Source organism: Anguilla anguilla, chromosome 3 (genome assembly GCF_013347855.1).
Source record: "Anguilla anguilla isolate fAngAng1 chromosome 3, fAngAng1.pri, whole genome shotgun sequence".
In the NCBI taxonomy this organism is placed as follows: domain Eukaryota; kingdom Metazoa; phylum Chordata; class Actinopteri; order Anguilliformes; family Anguillidae; genus Anguilla; species Anguilla anguilla.
Genome location: NC_049203.1, coordinates 70109594 through 70132478, shown reverse-complemented (window position 1 = coordinate 70132478; position 22885 = coordinate 70109594). Strand labels below are relative to the sequence as shown.

Here is a 22885-nt window from a genome sequence, read left to right as displayed (position 1 = left end):
GGACGTGAGCAGAAACTAAAGCACAAAAGACCCCACTGGCTTAAGGAAGGAATTTTCCCCTGAATTTCCTTCAACAGCCACACAGCCCACATAATATAAATATGTTTATGTTATGACACACAGACACATTCATGTAGATGCACATAATGAATGCTGCGTATATTTGTTTGACATTAAATTCAAAATAGCTATTTAATTTAGACAATGTATTCAGTCATTGAAAAACTGTTTGTTGAACTAACAGAACTACAGCTGTGGGTGTAGCTTGCATATGTTCCCAAATACACAGATTTGAAATCTTTTCATGCAAATAACTCAGACGACAATACACAGTAGATGTACTATTGAAACCATTTGCATACATTTGTATGTATGCTGATCATTTTTGTTGAAAGAACTGAGAAAACTGCATAACTGTAAAAACACTGTTGAGAATGTACTATTTTGACAGTTTTAATCCCTGATTTAAAAAATGTCACTATGCCAAAAAGTAAACATTCATCACAATGATAAATATGAAATGAATGTACAGTTGCTTGTTTTATCACATTGGTAACAGAGAGCAAATAAAATACAGCAAAAAATGAGATTGCAATGACAAAGCACACTAAGTGCTTTAGAGTATGTCAGCAAATCTCTTCTAAATATGTCACTTAAAAATATCGAAAAGTCCTGCTTGGTTTCGGGGGAGGCTGAGGGTGTGTGAACGGGGGGGGGGGGGGGGGGGGAGGGGGGGGCGTCACAGAAACACGCAATGAATTCAGGCGTGACACTCTCACCCACAGTCTCACTTCTCAAACAAATTCATGCTTTCATTTCAGAGACCAGATCCCACGGCTCTTAAGAGGGCTGGCCTGAGAAGCGGGCTTCGCCTGGGTCTGTCTGGCTTCGCCTGGGTTCGCCTGGGTCTGTCTGGGTTCGCCTGGGTCTGTCTGGCTTTGCCTGGGTTCGCCTGGGTCTGTCTGGGTTCGCCTGGGTCTGTCTGGCTTCGCCTGGGTTCGCCTGGGTCTGTCTGGGTTCGCCTGGGTCTGTCTGGGTTCGCCTGGGTTCGTCTGGGTTTGTCCGGGTTCGCCTGGGTTCGTCTGGGTTTGTCCGGGTCTGTTTGGGTCTGTCCGGGTTTGACGGAGTTCCTCTGGGCTTATCTGAATTTTCACACCGCCGCTGACGTAGCGCAGTGAAAAAGGGTCGCGTCACTGAAGGCCGAGAGAGAAAGCAGAAGTCTCCGGCGCAGAACTTCCCTCTCTTTGTTTCAAAAAAAGGCCTGGAGCCTCTCAGTCTGTTTCATCATCACTTCCTCCCCAGAGAGGCTCGGCAGTGTGGGATTCCCAGGGTTACGTGAGAATCCCGAGAGACATTACATTACACTACAGGCATTTCACAGACACTCTTATCCAGAGCGACTTACACAACATTTTACACAGCATTTACACTGCATCCATTTACACAGCTGGATATATACTGAAGCAATGCAGGTTAAGTACCTTTGCTCAACGGTACAATAGCAGCGTCCTACCCGGGAATCATAACTAAACTTAAATTGCCATTGTTATTACTACCGATTCTAGTATTATGGTGTACTGCAGTTCTGCGTGTGGTTTGTCCAAGTGGTGTTGCCGTACCCAAGCAGAAGCCGTTGCTCGACTGCTGTGGGTAGGTACATTGATGTCAAACACTGTGCTGTCTCTCTATTTCATTACTTTCAAATGTATTAAAAAGTGGAAAACTAGAATGTAATATGAGTGTTACGTAGGCTATATCACTGTCGATTGTGATAGTTTTTGTAAAGTGTTATGAACATGATAATTTTATCAATGGTTATCGTCTCGCAATGTTATGCTAAATTCCTGTGAGAACGTTAGCTAGCTAGCATGGATTCCATACATTAGCTAGCAAACAGCCCATACATTCTGAGTAGCCTATATCCCACTCGCTAGCTTTGCGTAAAGTTAGGATCTGTTAATGTTTAATCCCGTCCGTTAATCCCGTCGTACATTATTTTCCAATAACGGGACAGTCCGTCATGGTTTATTCCATTTATACAACGGGTTACCAACAATTACTATATGGTTACTTTAATATTTATTGATTTTTATTGACTTAATCACCTGAAATTGAAATATTCTTTCGTGGCCGTTTTGCTTATTACTTTACCATTGTCAAGCAAAACTCTGGTTGGTAGTTCTATTTGGACCGTTGTTACGCAAAAACTCTGGTTTGTAGTTCTATTTGCATCGTTGTTACGCAAAAACCTCTGGTCATTAATTCTATGAAAACAATGATTCTATCAAGAAAAAATAGTCCCTTCTCATTTTATACCATCCAATTAGCACCATTTTTTGTCATTACATTATTTAAGAAAATTGAATGAAACCATAACTCAATCAAATTAATCTCCCTAGCTCTGTCTTGCTTTTTAAACTGGTGCGGTCATGCAGTGTAGACATAACGTAAACATAACGTCTAGCTAGCTAGCTAGCTAACTAATGAATTATATTCAAAATAGCGGTTACTATAAACGCAATCGTTAACAAAGATACAGAAGAAAATGCGTCCCGTAGCCATGAGTTAAATACAGAACGCCTATTCTATTGTTCAAATAAGGGACGATTTTGTATTTTGCAGGATGGTTGGCAACCCTAAATTCAACTTTGAAATTGGACATTTTAACAACAATTCAAAAGCGAAAGAATGATGTTGCTGTTTTAACTGCTTTAGAATGCTGGATTTTGTTGGTCATTCATTTTAGAACTGTTAAAAGGCCGAGGTGTACCTTTACTGAGAAATAATGCCCACCCTTGGACCAATCAGAATCGAGTATTCAGTCCAGTCGTTGTATAAAAAATACATGACTGGAGAGGAGAGGAGAATATAGGACCAGAGGAGAGGAGGAGAGAGGGCTGGAGAGGAGAAGATAGGACGAGAGGAGAAAATGAGAGGAGAGCAGAGCACAGCAAACGCCCGCTGCCCACCCAAGTTTACTTGCAAATATGTAAATGAAAACAACAATTTGCTAACCTTGGCCACAACATCTGGACTTGTCTTCATATAACAATGCATAGATTTCTGTTTATATGATTATGGTTATGCTTGTACTTTATTAATCCCTAATCTCTGCCATTACATACAATGAAACAAGAAAAGGTAAAAAAAGAAAAAACAGAGCAATGTAATACTATACTATAATACACTATTAGACATTATTGTAAATAAATAAAAAGTTCATCCCATGTGTTAGTGAATTTTTAAATATTTTAGAATGGCAGGAAATTAGTTTTCAAATTTTGAATTTTTTCTGGGGGGGGGGGGGCGGGACCCCCAGACCCCCCGACCCCCCGACCGATTTGGTCCCCCCCAATGTTGACTCCATGGCTACGGCCTTGGTGCATAGGGTCACATCCCAGTGTGTGTGGTTGGGTCACACCCAGTGTGCATAGGGTCACACCCCAGTGTGTAGGGTCACACCCCAGTTTGTAGAATCACAGCACAGGAGAGACTCAACCTTTACAGAACTGCCATGTGAATCGGTGAGTCCTTTTCAGAGTAAACCAAACAGCTGGAGACAGCCATAAACAGAAACAGACATGAGAAACACACACAACTTCCCACATAGCTTTGTTTTATTTATTTAATTTTGTTTCACAAGAAGTAAGCACACATTTCAAAATCATAATCATACAATTAACTGCTATAAGTGAAGATAAAACCAATCCCAGCCTTTATAGCTACGACCTCCATCTAGAGAGGGCAGAGAATCGTCGGTCTGCAGAGTTTCCACTGAGCAGCACATTCTCAGCGAGGCCAATGTTGCTTCCTACTGCCCAAGCAAAACAAACTCTCCCCACACTTTACCTGACATACTGTACATGGCTATAGCTAAACAGATCCAAACAAATTCACAACTGCAATGAAGCTTAAAGAGCAAAATATGAGTACACATTATATAAACAGTATGAAATTAATTTCTTCTAGTACTTTCTTGGTGCTATCATGACAAGAGAAAGGTCTTCGTGATAACATGCCTTCCTAATACCTGTCCTTGAAGCTGAAGTGCTTCTACAGGTTAGAGACATGGCTCTTCAGCACCTCCTCCCCCAACCTTACCAGTGCCCACAATACATTCTCCAAACCACCCTTTTCAGAACAACACATTTTACTTCCTCATCCGCGGTTAATCAAAAACCTGAACGCTGTGACAGCTCCGAGCAACAAGCAGTGTGAGCTGGGTTTGGCGGGGAAACTGCACTGTGATTGGCTGAAAAAGTCTTTATCTGCAGGGCAAGGTCACAGCTGGATTAACTTTCCAACAACAATGACGCCACAATCTATGTTTGCACAGAGTTCCACGGTTCCTGTTCTGCAGAGTTCCACAGACGTCTAAACACATGCAAACAACTTAAGTTTTCATATTGATACTTACTAGATGCTCATCACAAATACCTATTAACTGCTTTACCAAATATGATACAGCCACCTGTACAATTACCTCTGACCGTGGCTGAATCAGCTCCAGAAGCACAGCTCAAACAAGCCTCAATGGTCAAAGTCTAGGCTGAATGTGAATGTAGCAGTAAAACTCATCGGTTAATTATTTTACAGAAGTGAGTTAATATTTTACAATCATTAAACCAAAGGTATCGATCAGTGAATCATGTGAAAATAATGTCCTAACATAACCCTGGCAACCCCCCCCCCCCCATAAGTTCCACTACTCTGTAGTGAACGTTGATATTCTGTTTCATAGAAACAACGGACATTTGCTTTATACCAGCAAACAAGCATTTACAACATGTCTGACTGCCTAACTGGCAGTGGTTCTAAAAGGACGGGTCTTAAAACAGGCTGGAGCGGGCCGGCCCTCCTCTTCCCTTCAGGATCCGCCGCACCTGCAGCCACAGACAAGTCCAGTGAGTCACAGAGTTACAGCAAGTGAGTCACAGAGAGTTACAGCAAGTGAGTCACAGAGAGTTACACCGAATGAGTCTCAGAGAGTTACAGCGAGTGAGTCACAGAGAGTTACATTAAGTGAGTCACAGTTATACCAAGTGAGTAACAGAGTTACAGCAAGTGAGTCACAGAGAGCTATATCAAGTGAGTCACAGTTACACCAAGTGACTAACAGAGTTACCGCAAGTGAGTCACAGAGAGTTATATCAAGTGAGTAACAGAGTAACAGCAAGTGAGTCATAGAGTTACAGAAAGTGAGTCACAGAGAGTTACATCAAGTGAGTCATATAAACCTATAGCATGTGAGTCACAGACAGTTACACTGAGTGAGCGACAGAAACACAAGAGACATGCCACTTTCCCGCATTCCCAGCATTTCTCCTGGGTAATGTTGGGCGTAGAGCAGGTCATGGACCTGGGTAATGTTGGGCGTAGAGCAGGTCATGGACCTGGGTAATGTTGGGCGTAGAGCAGGTCATGGACCTGGGTAATGTTGGGCGTAGAGCAGGTCATGGACCTGGGTAATGTTGGGCGTAGAGCAGGTCATGGACCTGGGTAATGTTGGGCGTAGAGCAGGTCATGGACCTGGGTAATGTTGGGCGTAGAGCAGGTCATGGACCTGGGTAATGTTGGGTGTAGAGCAGGTCATGGACCTGGGTAATGTTGGGCATAGAGCAGGTCATGGACCTGGGTAATGTTGGGCGTAGAGCAGGTCATGGACCTGGGTAATGTTGGGCATAGAGCAGGTCATGGACCTGGGTAATGTTGGGCATAGAGCAGGTCATGGACCTGGGTAATGTTTGGCGTAGAGCAGGTCATGGACCTGGGTAATGTTGGGCGTAGAGCAGGTTATGGGCCTGGGTAATTTTGGGCGTAGAGCAGGTCATGGACCTGGGTAATGTTGGGCATAGAGCAGGTCATGGACCTGGGTAATGTTGGGCATAGAGCAGGTCATGGACCTGGGTAATGTTTGGCGTAGAGCAGGTCATGGACCTGGGTAATGTTGGGCGTAGAGCAGGTTATGGGCCTGGGTAATTTTGGGCGTAGAGCAGGTCATGGGCCTGGGTAATGTTGGGCGTAGAGCAGGTCATGGACCTGGGTAATGTTGGGCGTAGAGCAGGTCATGGGTCTGGGTAATGTTGGGCGTAGAGCAGGTTATGGGCCGAGCAGGGCGAGACTCACCTGGTCCCCGGCAGGTCCCTCGGGCACCAGCTGTGCCGGCTGCTCGTTCTCCAGGTTCTTGATGCTGGGGTCGGCCCCCCGTCTCATGAGCAGTTTCACAGCGTCCACCTGCGTGACACGCCCCTGCAGAGCGCTGACCAGGTGCAAGGCCGTGTTCCCGCTGTACGCCTGTGGGGGGGGGGGGGGGGCAGGGGGGTTTAATGCAGGGCGGTAAAACAGCAGTGCCCTTTCCTGTTCTCACCTGGGGCACATTCCAAGGCAGAACAGCATTTTAAAAACAAATTTCACAGAGAGCATCACGGGTCATGGCGACCAGGGTGGCTTACCTTGGCGTTCACAGCGGCCAGCGAATCGGGCTGGTCCAAGAAGAGACGTAAGAGCTCCACGTTAGCTTCCTCTGCAGCCATGTGCAGCGCGGTGCGACCGCTTTTATGGTCCTAAGGGAAACAAGGAAACAATCCCTCCATAGTGAGATTCACGTTCAGGGCAGTGTATTTGTGTACTTCGTAATACGTACTTGGTGCCATAACAATCCCCCGCAGGCTCACCTTGGTCCTGTAGGAGGCGCCCATGAGCAGGAGCGTGCTCACACACTCCCCCAGCGCTTTCCTCCTCTGCAACAGGGCCTGTGTCTGAGCAGAATGGGGCGGGGCCACAGCGAGCTCCTGCAACACGGCATTGTGGGATAGCACTGCGGTATGCAGTGCTGTAAGGCCTAAGGGAAGGGAGGGGAGGGGGGGCACAGGTCACACACATATACCCTAATACACACAGACACACACAGAGACTCACACACACGCAGATACAGTAACACACACACTAATCTGGAGATACACACCCTCGTAGTTGACGGCTTCCATGTTGAGTTGGTGTATGGTGCTCTGCAGGGTCTTGTGGACAGCCTACAAACACACAGAGGAGTTAGAGACAGAAACACACTTTCTCTTACGTAACAATATTCAAGTACCATAAAAACCACCACTCTCAAACAACTAATGCATTATTGGGTGTCAATATTACCCCACTTACTAATAACCAATACATTAATAGATACCATTATAAGTACTTCTGTGACTCTTGTGAGACTATTACTAATGTGATCGCTACAATTGCTAACTATGCTTAAATGTATAGTTTAAATGTGCGTGTTTTAATACAGAAACATGCACATATGCAGACGGGTGAAGGAAAAACCAACATAAAGTGTTGGGCCACCACAAGCTGCCAGAACAGCTTCAATGTGCCTTGGCATAGATTTTACAAGTGGAACTGGAACTCTACTGGAAGGATGGTACACCATTCTTCCAAAAGATATTCCCTCATTTGGTGTTTTGATAATGGTGAGGGAAGAAGGACAGTGTGTTGCGCTGTGTGTGGTTTAGAAGGACAGTGTGCTGTGTGTGGTTTAGAAGGACAGTGTGCTGTGGTGTGTGTGGTTAATAGGTCAGTGTGGTGCGCTGTGCTGTGTGTGGTTAATAGATCAGTGTGGTGCGCTGTGTGTGGTTAATAGATCAGTGTGGTGTGCTGTGTGTGGTTAATAGATCAGTGTGGTGCGCTGTGTGTGGTTAATAGATCAGTGTGGTGCGCTGTGCTGTGTGTGGTTAATAGGTCAGTGTGGTGCGCTGTGCTGTGCTTGGTTGAGAGAGGAGGGGCGCAGTAGCAGTGGTAGAACCGGTCCGGCTGCCTGTTCTGCTTCCTGAACGGAAAGGGGGGGTTTTCCCTCCCCTGGTGCTTTCTGGAAATGAAGCGCCGGTGCGCTTTTAATGTGCGCAGCCTCGCCCTGAAATCACCTCCTCCGTTTAGGAGCTCACTTTGTGAAATGGCCGCTTTCACGATCGGAGCACAAAGAATCGCCTCATTACTGCATCCTGATAGGCTAGCGGCTCGTCTTGCTCACACAGCCAACGCCTGTCCGTTATCTCAACGGTTTGATAGCAATCACACATGGCTGTCAAGCACTGATAAAGAGCTCACGGTGGAAAGGAAGTGCTAACATAATGCTAGCGCTGTGTGACTCGCTGCAGGTCACATGATCGCAGCATGCCTGTGGGCAGGTCCCGGGTCTCACCTGCAGCGTTTGGGCGTGGCCCTTCTCGGCGCACACGTGCAGTGGAGAGCGCCCCCAGCGGTCCATTGTGTTGATCTGCGCCCCCATGCTCAGCAGGTCCTGCACTATCAGGTGCTGATTGGCCGCCATGCTCACCTGCAGGGCAGTCTGGGTAAAAACAAGTTTGTGCTTGAGAAAAACATCCAAGCAGCATCCAAGGGCTGGCTCAGACAGAACGGTTTCCTAAAGCAGGTAAGGATGTATGGGGTTATGAGGCAGGTGTTTGGGGTTATGAGGCAGGTGTTTGGGGTTAGAGGCAGGTGTATGGTGTTATGAGGCAGGTGTTTGGGGTTATGAGGCAGGTGTTTTTATCGGCAGGGCAGCTCTCACCTGGCCATTGTGCTCCTTCAGGTCCAGCAGACCCAGGGAGGCCATCTTCCTGGCAAGCACATAGGACAGAGCCCGTCGCCCCTGCGCCACGGCAACATGCAGGAACCTAGCAACGTACAACACAAGGGCAATAATGAGGCAGGCAGAAGGCGTGTGTGTGTGTAGGGTGAGTGTGTGTGTGTGTGTGTGTGTGTGTGTGTGCGCGTGTGAGTGTGTGTAGGGTGAGTGTGCGTGTGTGAGTGTGTATGTGTGTATGTGAGTGTGTGTAGGGTGAGTGTGCGTGTGTGAGTGTGTATGTGTGTATGTGAGTGTGTGTGTGAGTGTGTGTAGGGTGAGTGTGCGTGTGTGAGTGTGTATGTGAGTGTGTGTAGGGTGAGTGTGTGTGTGTGTGTGTGTGTGTATGTGAGTGTGTGTAGGGTGAGTGTGCATGTGTGAGTGTGTATGTGTGTGTGTGTGTGTGTAGGGTGAGTGTGCGTGTGTGAGTGTGTATGTGTGTAGGGTGAGTGTGTGTGAGTGAGTTCGGGGCGTGGCCTAAACCGACAGGGCGGCTTGTGAACTCACGTGTCCCCGTCCTCGTCCCGCACCGCCAGCTGGTTGGGGTCGAGTCCCGCCAGCCTCTCGTCCTCCTGCTCCACCTGCCACTGGAAGAAGGACACGCCCCCCACGGGGGGGAGGGGCTGCGGGGGCTGCGGGAGGGTGCAGTTCGTGACCTTGGGTGGGAGGTCGGGCCACGGGGGCGCCGTCTGCGAGAGGGAGCCCTGCACCTGCACCGTTGTTAGGGAAACGGGGGCACAGTGCCTTATCTGCTGAATGATGTCATCGATCTCCAGGCGGGTTTCACAGTCTGGCCCCTCCCCCTTCATGGTGCTGCCTCCACCAGCCAGTGAACAAGGGCTGTGCTATTATTACACACGGCACAGAGACATGCGAACATTACACACAGCACAGAGACATGCAAACGTTACACACAGCACAGAGACATGGTAATATTACACACAGCACAGAGACATGCAAACGTTACACACAGCACAGAGACAAGCAAACGTTACACACAGCACAGAGACATGCGAACATTACACACAGCACAGAGACATGCTAATATTACAGCAGAGACATGCTAATATTCTAATATTACACACAGCACAGAGACATGCAAACGTTACACACAGCACAGAGACATGCGAACATTACACACAGCACAGAGACATGCTAATATTACACACAGCACAGATACATGATAATACGCTAATATTACACACAGCACAGAGACATGATAACATTATACACAGCACAGAGACATGCTAACATTACACACAGCACAGAGACATGCTAATACGCTAATATTACACACAGCACAGAGACATGCTAATACGCTAATATTACACACAGCACAGAGACATACGAACATTACACACAGCACAGAGACATGCTAATATTACACACAGCACAGAGACATGCTAACACTACAGATTACACACAGCACAGAGACATGCTAACATTACACACAGCACAGAGACATGCTAATACGCTAATATTACAGATTACACACAGCACAGAGACATGCTAACATTACACACAGCACAGAGACATGCTAACACTACAGATTACACACAGCACAGAGACATGCTAACACTACAGATTACACACAGCACAGAGACATGCTAACATCATGCACATGCTAATGTCACACACACGCCAGACATGCTAACTGGAATACGTCCCTAAACGTGCGCGACTGTCGTGTTGAGCTTGGAGAGGCAGACAGTTACCTGCAGGCTGCTGTACAGAGGGGCCGGTCTCTTGGGGCACACAGGGTCTGGGGCTAAGTGGTTAGCAGCCCGCTTTACACCAAGCAGAGCAGCAGTCAGGGCTGGACCACGAATGTCAACAGAAAAGGAAATTACTTTCACTGATATTATCCTCATTATGAATATGTACATAACTGAGCTTGTAAATGACTGTAATAATAACAATGACGCTCATCTTACACCAGTTGTGTCCTTAAATCATCATGTGCTATCCCACAATTGAGCAGATGTGTTATTTCATGTTAGGTAAATTAATAGTTATAACTGGTTGCTTCGGGTAGGCTACAGATATGTCATATTAATATATTAATCATTTTTATTTGTAGTTATTTTGTTCCATTCTTTTTCACGTGGATATATGCAATTATAATAATTACAACTCGTGATTAGTATGTTATATTGGATTTGCTTTTATGCAGAAAAAGTGTGTATTACCTGGACAATGATCACGCGTTTCAAAGTTCTCGAAAACCTAAACAACCGGAAAGACAAATCCATAAAAAAGAAAGAGAAAGAAAATAAATAAATTCGATAAACAAGATCTAATTCTCCCACGCGGGCAAATTTTTTTTACCTGTTTGTTGTCGTTGCGGGGGCTCAAGGACGCATGGCTACAACGTTTCTGTAAAATAAGTTCCTTAACCGGATTCTTCACGCGCACGCCCAAATACCGCGTGTGCCTCGCGCTCCCCACACAAGACTCACCTGTATAGGATAGAAACCACTTTAATATTAAATACATTTGTTTTCATTTTGAGATCTAACCAAGTCAGTCTGTAAATAAGTAATGTATAAGGGAAATAAGAGTACATATAGCTACTTCATACGTCATATAATCTAACTCCCACATAATAGGCGAAAATAATTCGTACAAATCGTAAATATTAAACTTAACCCATTTTTATTGATCATAAAACAGAATATACTACATTTGTATTTTTTGTATCTTACCGCTGATGTTGTTCGGATTGCTGCTGGTTTGAGTCGGGCTTGCCACACTGTTCCAAGAAGTTCCAGAGTCGGAATTCGGGGACCAGGGTTGTGGATTCTCGCTGAAGCACGCGGGCTCGTGCACCGGGGAAGAATTGCAGTAGAAAGAATGGAAATTGAGGGGACTGGTCATAATTTCACAGTCCCGGTTCACGGCAACATCACACCTGTCAAGGATCATGTTTGTTGTACTGGACGTCTTCCTCGCGTTTGTCACAAATGCGTAGGTGATTTTATGAGCGCCCTTTCACGTTCGATACGCCCTCTCTCCTCGAAGTGATTCGCAATGCTGCTGATCGCGGTCTGGCCGTTGATCTACGCTGACACGAAAAGAGAAGTGTGTGGCTGCCGCGCCTCCATTGGTCGGTTCGGACAAGGATGTTCCTCCAAAATTCCAGTAAACCGTTCTTGTCGGAAATACCATTCATATTCTATGTTGTAACCTCCGCACGCGGGATTGTGGACAAAGTGTTCCCCATTAATAGGCATACCGTTTATTTTTTCGTATTCTAACAGTTTATTCGTAACACTATGCATTTTTACATATTAACATTTGCCCTCGCTTTTCAACTACATTTTATTTTCAACAGTCAGGGCTGCTTTTGCGAGTAACCCTGACTATTGGAGGCACATTACATTATAGACATATTCAGATTCAGATCAACTTTATTATCCCGCACGGGGAAATTCGTTTGGTCCAGTGCTCCAGACATAAAACACCATAAAACCCACAGTAAAAACAACAGAATACACAGTATTACTTTCGAAACTATTTTTGTCTACCAAGCCACACCTTTGTCTGATCTCAATTGACTGGTTCGATTTGGTGATGTAGTTAAATACAAAAATAATATATAAAATAATACTAACTAGCCCACTAATCTGTCCCATTAAAATTTACGGGGACGTCATAGGCTGTTGTCATATTTCTTCGCAGAAATTAATAGCATTATCTACGAATCTAACGTTTAAATACGCCGGTGACAGGTACACCCTTATATTTCCCATCTACAGTGGTACTTTCATTTCACGTTCCTTCCTTTTCGTTGTGAACAGTACAAATAGTCCCATTGTTTCGTTTTATTTCTCTGTGATGACCTTAGCTACGTTGCGTTTAGGGGAAATTTATCAAGGCCACATAACATTAGCATCTGGCAGTATAAAGAATCGAAAAGCTCAGTAAAATTTTTTTTTTTTAATTAAAAAAAAAAAAAAAAAAAAACAGAATCCCATGAAGGTATTTTAAAAAAAATTATATACCAACCATGGGCATAGATCATGGGGAGGGGGGTGGGGGGGGATCCCCAGCTTTGGGAAAACAACAAAGCCTCCCCTCCCCACCAAATAAACATCATTATCATATTGTACTGGGTAAGATTTTGGTCCTGACCATTCCCGTTTTAAGTGGAGTGGGTGTTTCCCCCAGACAAGGCCCCTAGTAAAATCATAACTAGAATGGTATTTTGCTTCGTCTGGTGGGAGCACCATTGAGAGGCTATGAAGATCTGAGCTTCTGAAGGAGGAGAATTATGGGGGGACGGGGGGTCCCAGAAATAGACAGTAATCCAGACTGTGTGGCCATTTTGGTGTTGTATGAGGAGTTTCATGTTTTGCACTTCATGCTGTTCTGGCATCTTTTTGAAGACCCTTAAAAAGGTGTAGGTGCTTTTGTGATGCATTGACATATTTGGCAGTTTTGAATATCTGTTTTCTGGATTTTAAAAGAAATGGCTTTTAATGGAAGAATGTGCAATCCAATAAGAGACACATTGTACTGAGTACTAGGCTACTGTTAGTACTCTCCCTCTTACAAAAAATAAAAAAATAAAAATACAAAATCCTGAAGAAAATGTCACATTTTTCATGCCCAGAATTTAAATGGGTTTGGCACAATTTTTTTGCACACATTTTCTTATGGGTTCTACTGCCATCTTCTGGAAGCATATACCATTACAAGTATACGAATGGCCAACACAGCCCTTTTCAAACTTGGTCCGGGGGACCTCTTGTATGCAGGTTTTCTTCACAACCACCATTGTAATTCCTGAATTTTAACAAGCAGGTTCATTTTTCTTACAGGTTTTCAGGCCCGTTTGGAAATCTATGCTTGGTTGTGAGCCTCAGTTTCATGCACCCACTGCATTCACTTTGTTTTGCTTTATTGTGTTCAAAAATGCTGTGTTAGTTGCCAACTGCATTTCAAATATACAACAGATTAAGGCAGAAGGCACTCACTCTTCGGTCTGGTCACGTTCGAAACACTTTTGCTTTATGTGTTCTATTTGGGGAATTGATATTTTGGTTGTATTCTCAATGTTCCCTTTATCGTGTGTTTTGCAAGGATAGAATACATTTGTGCTATGCAGAACGCAAACTCCAAGTAGTTGGTTGTACGAATAAAAAGTTAACTCAATTTTAATATCGAGCGAATTTCCAACAGAAAGGTCTATACCGCGATCTGTCAATTTCGTTGTTTCTTCCTGTCATCGACTACCATACTTCCTGCTTGTTTAACGCGTCATGAAACCAACAGTTTCTCAGATTGGCTGTGTAAATTAAACATAAAATATAAATTTATAATTATCACATTAATGGTTTAAACATTGGTATTCATTTAAAAAAGAACATATCAGTTGGTCTCGTTGAAACATTTTGCGTTTTCTTGAAATAGTATTATTACGCTGACGTACATATTGACTACCCAGAATCCTCTCTGCCTTTTCCTAATCTTAGCTGCCGCGATGAAGTGAGTGTGATTTCCTAACATCCATGTCCATCTAAGCGTTTATCGTTTAAACAAGAGCATGTTACCAATCCATGTCACTTTACAGAATTGTCAAACAAGTAATCGTGTCTTATCTTTCTGATACAGGGTTGAGCTGTGCAGTTTTAGCGGGTATAAAATCTACCCTGGCCACGGCCGGCGGTATGCCCGGGTAGACGGAAAGGTAATGGCCGTGGATACTCTTTTTCTCAATGTATTGTCCCTGTTAAAATGATCAAACTGTGGCAGAGGAATTATTCGCGAGCCGTGTTTTAACACAGCAGATGGATCCCTTGATATCAGTCGTACAAAATGTTGCTGAAGGCCGGTGCTCAGCTCAGATATTGGAACCTATAGCTTCACAGCGCAATTTACAGTTGCTTAAACACGCGGAGTTGAAATGTCTGCGCGATGTTTAAAAACGAACAGCATTTAGGATACCCTTACTTTTTGACAGATAGCTGACATGTCTGAATTATAATTGCTGCTTGTAAGACGTCTCAGTGGGTTTATAAAATAAGTAAAATCTAGACCGGTCTATAATTGTACAGTCCATACAGTAGCACAGTAGCCTAGTCCTATCTGAGTGACGTCATTTTGTTTTAGAACTCGGCTTGTTTTAGTCGGCTGTAATGATAGCTGCTGTTCAAGAGGAACAGAGACCCTGCTGTTTGTTTTAGAGGCTACGAAAGAGAGAGGCTGTTGTTGTCATTGCAGTTAGCGAGGAGCCTATGTTGCCGGCGTGTTGTTGAAAGACTCAGAGTTGTGTTGTGGACTCTTCAGAGTTGTGTTGTGGACTCTTCCACGCGGAACTGTCACAGAAGCTGTTGTACAGCTGTGCGTTGTGGAGGCTGCTTGACACCATTGACCGAATTTGAGAGACTCAGGCTTGTGTTGTTGACTCTTAACAGAGAGACTCGGATCATAGATGCCGTTAGACTCAGAGTTGTGTTGTAGACACTGTTAGCTGGGAGACACAGCGATCATATTGTTGCTTCCTTCTCTTCCAGGTTTTCCAGTTCCTGAACGCTAAGTGCGAGTCTGCCTTCCTGTCCAAGAGGAACCCCCGACAGATCAACTGGACCGTGCTGTACAGACGCAAGCACAAGAAGGGCCAGTCTGTGAGTAGCCTGAACATCGCTGTGCCCAGCACAACCTGAACACGGACCCGTACAGTGCTGAACAATAACTTGCACAGTATGGCCTGACTACCTTACCTGAACCCAAACGCACCTCGAGGGACCTTGGGCTCAGTCTGATTTTTATGTCATGACCAGAAATAAGGTTTGGGCCAGAGTGAGCTGATTTAGCTTCAGACAGCAACTCATCGGTGGTCAGAAATACGCTTCGTTCACATCCTCACGCTGGACACAGCTCAAGGACAAAGCACTGCACCCACCTGTATAGTACATCAACTCTGTAATCAACACTGATGTGTGAACGACTGTGTTAAGTTGGCTTGTGTTGAGTGAACTTGCACTCAGCATTTAACACTGACCAGACACTAGATGTGTTTGTGCTGTTCTTATTGAGGCTCATTAATTAATCATTAATCATTATTGAAGGTCATTAATAAGTGGAAACTACATGATGTGGGTTTTTTTTTTTTTTTTTCTCCCACACTGAGTATTTTTTTGAGGTTCTGTCTGGGAGCTGTCCGTCTTGTTGTGTTGGAGCTAAACGCGCCACTGTGTATGACTCCGCTGTGACTTCCTGTCCGTACAGGAAGAGGTGACGAAGAAGCGCACGCGTCGTGCGGTGAAGTTCCAGAGAGCCATCACCGGCGCCTCGCTGGCCGAGATCCTGGCCAAGAGGAACCAGAAGCCGGAGGTGCGCAAAGCCCAGCGCGAGCAGGCCATCCGGTAAGCCCCACGTCACCACGGAAACATGCCGCGCGTCGCCTCGGAAACGTGCCGGGCATCGCCACCCAGTGACGTGTGAACAGACATGCACTCAGCCTACGCACAGCAGGCACTGCAGAGAACGTGTAACGCTCTGACACACACACACACACACACACCCCATGCAGCGGACTGCGTTTTCTCCTGTACAGTGCAGTGTTTGGATAACATGCATCGCTGTGGGAGTGAATAAGCACAGGAGAAAGATGTGTCTACAGAAACAGTCCATTTTCAGTTCTGTGCTCAGGGTTCTGTGCTCAGTTTTGTGCTCAGGGTCCTGTGCTCACGGTCCTGTGCTCAGGGTTCTGTGCTCAGGGTTCTGTGCTCAGGGTTCTGTGTTCAGTTCTGTGCTCAGGGTTTTGCTTGATTCTTCATGCAGGGCTGCCAAGGAGGCCAAGAAAGCCAAGCAGGCGACCAAGAAGCCCTCTGCCCCAAGCACCAAGGTGAGTCACATGACCTGGGACCATACATCCTCTCAGCACCTGTGCACTTCCTGTCTGCTGTAGTTAAAGCAAAGGTTTAGATCAGGGGTGTCAAATCTTATCCAAGAAGTCCCAGTGTCAGTGCGGATGCTGGTTTCTGTTTTAGTCCAGTACTATGGCCCCTGATTCAACTAGTTAACAAATTAATGGTGTTCTGTCAAGACCCTGATTAGTAAAATCAGATGTCGTAGTACTGGGCTAAAGCAAAAACCTGCAGCCACCCCCGGTTTAGAGAAGTTAAAGCTTTGAAAAGAAAATTAAAACTTTGATACATTTTGATGTAAAATGTTTACGTTCTTAAGTGGCCTATGGTTTTAATTTGAATTATGAGGTTGTATAAAATACAAGATTTTGTCTTTGAATGTTGCTTTTTTTTCTATATTTGTTAGGCTCCAGCTAAGGCTGCACCCAAGCAGAAGATCGCCAAGCCCATGAAGACCAGTGCACCCCGCGTTGGCGGAAAACGCTAAACTCTTTGTCTGGGCGCCGGGTGTTAAATAAAGTTCACTGTTCTAAAGATATTCCAGCTTGGTGGGCTCTTCTCTTTGAGTGAATGCTTTTGCCGCTGCGTTAAAAGATTGGCTTTTCCCCAGAAAGAGTGAAAGTAGTCTCAGGTTGGACCGCTGGTACTGCTACAGGTTACTTGTTGAGACCACGGTTCATTTAGTGTATGCGTTCACTGGGAAATTGAGCTGTATTAAATTGCTCTATTTTGAAATTCAGTGTAATGAAAAAATATAAAATATTACTCATTAAAGTAATCAGATCAGTACCTAGAATGAAAATCACATCGCAAGACCAGAATATTTTTGGGGGAGGTGTTAGCCTGTGTATGTTTGTGAAAGTTAGGGAAGATGTGCTGCAGAGGGAGTCCCTTGGCAGCAAGTTCACCTGCCTCGCCTAAAAATCATTTGTAGTTGGTTGTTGATATTGACCACCGTGCTCAAATCGCAAATACATGAACGCAGTGACTAACATGCTGGATAAACTACACAACCGACATTTCAAATACACTAAAATATATTTAAGTATCCTTTATATGTATGTATTTACATAGCCTATATTTAATACATATGTGGGCAAACAAGTTTTCAACGTGCAAAAATGCCAAGTTACTCACAAAGTACTGTCAATAAGTCAATTAAAACTTGCAAAAATCTAGGCCTGCTGTTAAAGCTGTTAATAGAGTATTTTTCTTATTTGACACTTTGATGTGACGTATAAACGTTGAATGATCGGATTCTCTTCAGATGGTAAAATGGTTCAGGGTTGCAGTTTAAATAATTTAGGAAACATTGAGTAGCTTTGCTTTGGATTAAAGCTTGTTTAATTTTTGTGCTTTGAGCCAACATTGCGTTTTGTAACGTGGCCTCATTATGATCTCAGTACTTTGAGCCAGGCCTAGATTTCGTAGATTTTGCACGTTTTAATTTGACTGACAGGCCGTGCATTGTATGCGTCAGTAACTTGCAATTGTTGTACGTTTTTGTTGAGATTCTGCATTGACCTAACTCATTAATGTAAACTAAGGACGACTGCGCTACATATGTGCGTCTGCTGGAAAATTGAAAATACTGCGCGCCGTCAAAACGTGTCCGTTCTGCGCCTGCGTGCGGTCTGTTGCCAGCTATCACCTGTTGTTTATCTCCATGGCGACAGCAGAAAAAAACCTACCGACTGTCGGGTGTACGAGTCTCGGACAGATTATACCTATGTCTTGATCGTAATCTACATTTGCCTAGTTGCTTTCTTATATACGGCAATTTGAGCATGATAAATGTAACCTTCGGCAAATAGGCAACATTGCTGTCTGATTAAAAAGCTTGGAGGCGAAAAACCAGAGCTCTCGGTGAGTAGCCTACATTATTTAGGTCTACAGCTTCACGACTTTATGTAGGCTAGTGCATCTGAACAGCAGTCGGTGCTGTCCTATGCTTGTTACTGTCATTCAGGCTAAAGCATTAGATAACTAGTTATCTAGCACTACCGAATACGACTCCCTCTCCATAGCGATTGGAATCGTTACCCATGTAGCAACACAGGAAAGGGTCCAGTGTTAATTAAACTCTAACACTGTGTTAATTCAACAGATAACTAGTTGAATTGACACGGCATTTTACTGAGAAGCACTGTCCAGGCCGTATCCAATCGGTATAAACCGTTTAATTAAGTGTTGATAATTTCTAGAAATAAATCATATTATTTATCCTCTGTGTACTTGTAGTGTTATTGTTATTGTTTGTGCAAATTTATTTATCCTAGTGTGACAGATTAACGAGAAACTTTTACCAAAGTAGGATGCGAGCCTTGAGTTTGTCCTGTGTTATTTTTATTTTTGAGGTTACTTACACAGTCTTTTGCAGGTGTATGATGTGAGTTTTGTACTGTCATCTTGAATAAAAGGTACCATGTCGTTTAGCCGTAGGGAAGATTATGTGAATCATAATCCTCAGCCCCGAGACGGTTTTGCTCTGCGCCTGTTTAACGGCCGAGGGGCCGTATGGCTTGTGCGATTAGCTAAGCGGACTGCTGTGGTCGGTTCCTGCTCGATATCACTGCTTAAATCACGCCGTGAAGTTTCTCGGTTAATTCTGGCTGTTGCATTAGCAATGACTGTTGCAGTGCAGTATTTTCTGTGCACACAGCAGTGTTATTCGCTATACAATGCCGATTATGTAACAGTTATTCATAGCCATGAACACATTAAGGCTAGTTTACACAGTAAGCATAGACTAGGTCAGAGTAAATCTAAGTCAAACTAGGTGGCATGACAACAAGCTACAACATCAAGATAACAAGTGCAATATAAGCGCTGGATGGAGGTACATGTACTATGAAAGAGGTATGAATCCTGGTGTGTCGAGATAATCCTGACGTTCCCCCCTAGGGGTAAAAAAAAGTTATTTTATTCCATAAACCCAGAATTGCCACCATTCGTCACCATTTTAGTTTTACAGCATGTCACTGCTCAGTCTGGGGATTGAGTAAATATTCTTAATGCCCAAGTTTGTACGCCAAGTCATTACCGACTCGGTCTCGATCGTCCGAGTCTCTACACAGGCTCCCTGCTTTCGTGCAGGAGTCTTGGCAGATTTAGTCACCATCTTTGTTGGCTGGTTCTGCAGACCCGGGTGGGAGGATGAGTGGGCCGTCCGAGCAGAAGGTCAAAGGTGAAGGTCGAGAGCAGTACGAGGACGACTTTGAGAAAGATCTGGATTGGCTCATCAGCGAGGAAGAGAGGAGTGACGGACAGGTGAGCACTGGCTCAGGAGCAGAGGCCTCATTGGTCAGATTTGTGCATAAACTCAGCATGCGATCAATTCCACACCAAACTCTGTGACATCGCGTTTTAACGTGATGTGGAAAAGGACATTACAGGGGTGTGAAAAATAAAGTACGCTCCGTCCTCTTTCAGTTTCATGGTTTTAAATCTTCCACATATAGACTCAAGCAGATGCTGAAGTTTATAAAATAAGTTTACACCAGCTTCAGTAAATGAGGCCCCAGGTGAGCTGGTTTATTAGTGAGGACCAGGTGAGCAGCTCATTAGTGTGTCTCAGGTGTGAAATCCATTCCACACATCAGCACTTTCTCTGTTACAGCATTCCCTGTGTAAGAGAACCACAGAGATAAGACATTATTAATCATGCAAAAAAAAACACAAATGCACCCTCTTACTGTCCCACACATAAACCCTCTCATTTTCTAGCACACATATAGCATGCGGAGTGTGGCACAGTGGGTAAGGAACTGCGCTCGTAACCGAAAGGTCGCAGGTTCGAATCCCGGGTAAGGACACTGCCGTTGTACCCTTGAGCAAGGTACTTAACCTGCGTTGCTTCAGTATATATCCAGCTGTATAAATGGATACAATGTAAAGTGCTATGTAAAAAGTTGTGTAAGTCGCTCTGGATAAGAGCGTCTGCTAAATGCCTATAATGTAATGTAATGTAATGTAATGCATGCACACACACACACACACTCACACTCACACACAGACACCTTCTTGCTCTCTTTCTTTCCTGTTTTTTGAACTTTTTTTCTATGTTTACCTTCTTGTTTATCTCCTGTTTTTTTGCATGGGACTGCAATAGTAAGCTATAGGAATTTTGTTTTGAACAGACGATTAATAAAATTGGGATTTAAAAGTCTCTATCTCTTTCTCAAACGCGCATACACACACACACTCACACACACACATACACGCTCACACACACACACATACACACACACACACACATACACGCTCACGCACACACACACACACACACACGCTCACACACACGCATCCACACACACACACACACACACACACACACACACTCACACACACACATACACGCTCACACACACACACACGCTCACTCACACGCACACACACACACACACACACTCAGACACACACACACACACACACACTGGCCTGTATTCAGTACTACGGAAGCAGTAGCATTGCAGATGGGCCCATTATACAGGTCATTCCGCCTGAGCCTGATAGCGTTTCTCCCTCAGCAGGACCCTGAGGATGAGGATGTCGAAGCCCAGATTGATAAAGAGCTGGAGGAGGAAGAGAGATGGCCATCACCCCTCGACACCGCGGCCGAGTCGGACAGAGACAGTGCTTTCGATTCCCTCCCGCTGGCCCCGCCCCCTTCCACACCCCCGCCCCCTCCGGCTGAGCCCCTCCCCCTCCCCCTGGCAGAGGGGGAGGAGTCAGAGGAGGAGAAGCAGTACATCCTGGAGAAGATCCAGCAGGCCAACCAGGAGCTGAAGGCCCAGGCCGCCCCCGACCACAGCCGCCGACGCCGGCTGCAGTTCAAGGACTCGCTGGTGGACCTGGTGGTGCCGCCAGTGGAGTACGAGCAGGACAGCGCCCCCCAGGGGAGCAGCGAGGAGCAGCAGGAGGAGCAGGAGGAGGAGCGGGAGGAGGAGCAGGAGGTTGCTGGGAAGATGTCAGTGCTGCAGATCTCCCAGCAGGAGGAGGAGGGCGGGGAGGAGGAGAAGGAGGAGGAGGAGGAGGGAGGGGACTGGGCCGGCAGGCAGGGTCGGGTTCTGGTGGAGAAAGACGGGAAGTTTGACTTGGTGAGCCTGAGGGAGGTGGAGAGCCGGGGGCTGCTCCCGCCCCTGCCCTGTTCCTATGGCGACGCCCCGCACTCCCCCCGCGGCCGAGGCTCCGCCTCCTCACCCAGACACGGCGCGGGCGTTCCCCTGACGACCGGGCCGGCGTACGCCCCAAAGCCCCCGCCCCCCGTCCGGAACCGGCCGAACTCGGCGGGCCGCGGCCAGCGCGGGGCAGGGAGGGGGTCCAAACGCAGGGTGCAGTCGGCCGGCAGCCCGTCCGCACACGCCACCTTCACCCTCTCACCTGAGCAGAAACACCTGCAGCTCAAACAGCAGCAGAGGAGAGAGAGGCTGTGCAGGGAGGTGAGGCGCGCTCTCTCAGTCTCTCTCTGATTTTTAATTTAGATAGTTTAGTTAAAGATGTGTCTCCCATACATTGACTTTATTTGGGCGGCTCGTCCGAATGGATTTGGCCCCGCCCAGAAAATTTTTTTTTTGTATTTTGTTGTTTATTTCCCCTGTCAGCAGTTTCCTGACTTTGCGAAGCTCACGGTCTGCAGCGTTCTTAAACAGACCCGCTCACATCAAAGCAAACGAGATCAAGCCTTGCCAGCGGTTACCACGGCAGCCAACCTGTCCGCCTCCTTTGGCCTTTTGTTTTAAATAGTTAAAAAGAGCAGTGTGGACGTGCCGGTCTCTCCCCAGGAGGAGGAGCGGCGGCGCGAGGAGGAGGCGCAGAAGCGGCAGGAGAACGAGCTGGCCTTCCGGGCCTGGATGCAGAGGAAGAGGGAGCAGCTGCAGGCGGAGCGGCGGGTGCTCCGGGCACAGGAGATGGAGAAGACAAACGGCCAGGTGTGTGAGCCGGGATACACACACACACACACACACACACACACACAGAGCCAGGCCCAGGACACACACACAAACACACACACACACGCACACACAGAGCCAGGCCCAGGGGACACACACACACACACACGCATACACAGAGCCAGGCCCAGGGGACACACACACACACACACACACACAGAACCAGGCCCAGCTACAGGTCGCGGGGTGTGTTTGGGTTTCACATCTTCCCATGCACTGCACTGAATTTCAGATGACATTATAGAGTGCTCTGGATGTCACATGACCCTGTATTCTGCCCTTATTGGTGCGTTTGGGGCTTTGCCGGCAGAGGGAGATGTGTGACCCTGAGGAGGCCTTTAAATTCTGGCTGAAGAGCAAACAGCAGCAACAGAAGCAGGAGAAACGGCTGGAGGAACTGAAACGACTGGAGGAGGAGAGATGCTACTACCTGCACAGTCAAG

At 46.0% G+C, this 22885-nt stretch overlaps 3 protein-coding genes across 5 annotated transcripts in view; 2 read left to right on the top strand and 1 right to left on the bottom strand.

Annotated features, from left to right (window-relative positions):
• Window positions 1–3599: 3599 nt before the first annotated feature.
• LOC118222195 (NF-kappa-B inhibitor zeta-like) lies at window positions 3600–11778 on the bottom strand. Its single transcript, XM_035407580.1, has 12 exons — window positions 11323–11778; window positions 10946–11076; window positions 10807–10843; window positions 10333–10433; window positions 9125–9462; window positions 8564–8669; window positions 8195–8341; window positions 6965–7028; window positions 6675–6841; window positions 6453–6563; window positions 6127–6294; window positions 3600–4883 (listed from the first exon to the last, which is right to left on the bottom strand). Exons 1-12 carry the CDS (start codon window positions 11540–11542, stop codon window positions 4830–4832), a joined length of 1644 nt encoding a protein of 547 aa, XP_035263471.1. The 5' UTR covers window positions 11543–11778; the 3' UTR covers window positions 3600–4829.
• Window positions 11779–14044: 2266 nt separating this feature from the next.
• LOC118224378 (60S ribosomal protein L24) lies at window positions 14045–17029 on the top strand. The gene is made up of 6 exons (XM_035411863.1): window positions 14045–14107; window positions 14234–14309; window positions 15136–15246; window positions 15851–15987; window positions 16406–16469; window positions 16898–17029. The coding sequence occupies exons 1-6, from the start codon at window positions 14103–14105 to the stop codon at window positions 16976–16978; spliced, it is 474 nt and encodes a 157-aa protein (XP_035267754.1). The 5' UTR covers window positions 14045–14102; the 3' UTR covers window positions 16979–17029.
• A 1107-nt stretch (window positions 17030–18136) lies between these two features.
• The window catches only part of ccdc181 (coiled-coil domain containing 181), a 6757-nt gene continuing 2008 nt past the window's right edge, over window positions 18137–22885 (top strand). Inside the window, exons 1-5 of one of the 3 annotated variants that reach the window (XR_004764628.1) lie at window positions 18137–18357; window positions 19634–19761; window positions 21021–21932; window positions 22275–22421; window positions 22753–22885. The exon at window positions 22753–22885 is cut by the window's right edge and continues 537 nt beyond it. Coding sequence is in view for 2 of the 3 variants with exons in the window: in XM_035411861.1 (XP_035267752.1) it covers window positions 19648–19761; window positions 21021–21932; window positions 22275–22421; window positions 22753–22885 (1306 nt within the window). In the remaining variant the exon portion in view is untranslated. The remainder of the gene's footprint in view (window positions 18358–19633; window positions 19762–21020; window positions 21933–22274; window positions 22422–22752) is intronic. The other 2 variants (XM_035411861.1, XM_035411862.1) reach the window with 2 other exon arrangements.